The 2949-nt window shown below is 38.5% G+C and overlaps 1 protein-coding gene across 1 annotated transcript; it reads right to left on the reverse strand.

Annotated features, from left to right (window-relative positions):
* Positions 1-223: 223 nt before the first annotated feature.
* LOC121966782 (poly(ADP-ribose) glycohydrolase-like) lies at positions 224-2524 on the reverse strand (the record flags this gene model as incomplete). Its single annotated transcript, XM_042516849.1, has 4 exons — positions 1939-2524; positions 1761-1840; positions 936-1681; positions 224-346 (listed from the first exon to the last, which is right to left on the reverse strand). Coding segments are annotated over exons 1-4 (1065 nt in total), but the record flags the coding sequence as incomplete, so codon positions are not given.
* Positions 2525-2949: the final 425 nt, after the last annotated feature.

Below are 2949 nucleotides of genomic sequence, written 5' to 3' on the forward strand. Positions count from 1 at the left end.
CTCATTGGTAGCAATAAGATTGAATATGCCTTCTTCAGTCCGGCATATAACGTGATAGCACTGTTTAGATGATCCATATTAAACCTGTGGTGTAAAATCTGCACAATTAAACGCAGTCTTGTGCATATTTTAAAGTGCCATTTATATGTCATTTTAACATGTCCATTACTACAATTGTTTTTTGACTGTTTATTGACAGGCCTATAAACGCTTGGACCATTACCTCATCCTGTACAGGAAACAGGTTACTATTGGAACAGGGCATCTTGACATGGACATCATCCCAGGTGTCCTTAAACTTAGTAGGATATGGAACAGGAACTTTACCACTCTGAAGAAGGTCTGTCTGTCAGTGGGAGTGAATGAAAACAAATGTTTTTTTATTTTTTTAAAGCAGAAATATCCCCCCTTTACCACCACCTCAACCCCACAGTACCCCCCCTACTTATAAAGGCAAATAAATAAAATGATAAAATAGCACACATAACTATCAAGTAGAATAAGACTTAAGAGGTAATTAGATTAAAAATAAGCAACAAGTAAACAAAGAAAATAATAATTTGAAGAAGAAAAAAAGGAAAGAAAGAGGAATCAGCTGGCAATACACAAGATCAACCATGTCAACCTGCCCCCTGAGATAGTAGAATTTCTCATTTGAGCCAAGGACAGAGAATTTAATCGTTTCCAATTTCAAAAATGACTTTAAATCGTGCAGCCAGGACATGTTTGAAGAGGGTGGCGTTCTTACAATTTAGTCACAAAACCCACATAAACAATATGTTCTTATTCTACAAACTATTGCTGTTATAGGCTGACTCAAAACCCCGCAAAAACACTGGAATGACCAATCAAATCAGCTTTTTCTATGATATAACCACCTGACGGTCTGTAAATAGTTAAAACAAAAAGAAAAGAAAAGACAGAATCTCACTAACCCTTATCATCACAGTGTGCTGTCCAGGAATATCCTTCAGCGGAGGAAGCGGTGCGCCACATTCAGGCATTCTCTTCAGCTCACCAATTGGCGTCCCCAGCCATTTGACATCAGGCTTGACAGCAGCAGAGGTATTTCCCTTGTCTCCATCCTGTTTGTCTGGAGACTTATCTGACTTGCCCCGTCTCACAGGTAAATCTGGTGATGAGATCCCTGAAAAGAAGTCTGTTATTTTGGCATTTTGTTTGACAGAACCCTTTGCTGAGCATGTCTCCATTTCCTCTTTCTCTAATCCATCATAATTTTGGGCAGGTGCCTGTCTTAGCTCACTCCTTGCAGGATCCTTGGAGGCTGGTGACACAGGAGTGTCCTCATCGAGGTTTGGTGGTGTCAAAGGTTGCGTTTCTTCATCTGAGTCAGATACAGTATGCTTTTCAGCTTTTTGGCAGTCTAGAACCTGAGCTGAAGTGCTTTGAAAGCTACCATCATCCGCGATCTCTACATCCTCTTGGGTTTGGCACACTTCAGCTGTACTTTTTTGGGGCTTAACCAACCATCGTCCAAGAGTATTTCTGATCTTCTGTTGCGATCTGGGGCCAATTCTTTGATGGAAACGTTTTGTCTTAACACCTCGCAAATGATCTGCTCCAGTCTTTGGCTGCATATCCATCTTCGTGTCGGTGTTGTTTTGCCTCCTTTTGTGATCTACTGTTGCATTATCTCTGCTCTGAATACATAAAGATGAGACTGAAGAATAGAAAAAAAAATTAAAAGAGGGAAATACAAATAAATACTCTGCCAGAAAAATATTAGTTAAGCAAACTACCTTGGGGAGAAGATGAAGGGGCACTGATTTCAATCCTGAGTCTCTTTGCTACAGATTCAAAGTCTGTCAGCGCAGTCATCCTAAACAAGTAGCAACACATTAGACATGTCAACATATTTTGAGACAGGTGCGTCTTGGCGGCTAAATAAAGATGAAAAAACACTGGATGTACACTCACAATACAACTTGAGCTGATACCAGGATTGAAGTGTTATTTGGTTTCGTCCAAACTTGTTTCTTGGGCAGTCCTTTTTTCAGTAGGTGAGCAAATCTTAAAATATGGTATGCAGCCATACATGACGCTATCAAACTTTTTCAAGCAAGTACATGTCGGTGCTTTTACGTTATTGTTTCAGTCAGTGGTTAGGAACATAACGTTTACTTACTTCTCCGTGTTGCCGACTAACTAATGAGCGTTAGCGAAGCACCGATAGTGAAAGAAGACGTTGTTTCGTAAGTTAATATATTTCAGACTTTTGCCGTCGGTCTTTATAAGTTTCTGTACAACAAAAAGGTGACAGACAATCCAAAAAACACTGTGGACAAACCATTAGCTAGCTTACATGCTAACTAGCTTTGGACTTCAACGGCTTGTTCAAATAACCGAAAAACAATTTAGAAAAGCGTCAGGCACTAGAGCACGTATAGCATAAACTCCAAGCTTTCGGTTAAAATTAGTTGAAGCGTACGCCACAGGAACATTTGTCGGTTTTAGTAAATCTCAAAATGCACAATGGTACTTAAAAGTGTCCCTGAACCCTGCAATAACAGTGCAGCTGTTCAACGCTAGAAGACTTCCGCGCGCCAGTTACGTAGCATCTGCTGAAATATCGCGAGATTTTCACAAGCAACCTCTCGATGGTTTATAATGGCAAAGCCTATTAAAATACTGTATATTGATGTATTAATACCAACAATTTCCCCCCAAATATGAACAATAAATGCACTTTTTTTAATTGTGAAGGAGAAACTATTGAGCATGTTTTTGTAGACTGTTTTTATGTCACCTCTTTTTGGTTTGATTTTCAAATGGTACTTTTAAAAAAAAAAAAAAAAAAAAAGGCACAGTAACAAAATAAGACACATTACTCTTTTTTTAAAATCGCAGCTTTTCAGCTGATGAAAATTGTGTAATTAATCTGATTATTATTTAAGCAAAAACTATATACATAACATATTTTGGCTAAAA

This window comes from Plectropomus leopardus, unplaced genomic scaffold, assembly GCF_008729295.1.
Source record: "Plectropomus leopardus isolate mb unplaced genomic scaffold, YSFRI_Pleo_2.0 unplaced_scaffold25876, whole genome shotgun sequence".
In the NCBI taxonomy this organism is placed as follows: Eukaryota; Metazoa; Chordata; class Actinopteri; order Perciformes; family Serranidae; genus Plectropomus; species Plectropomus leopardus.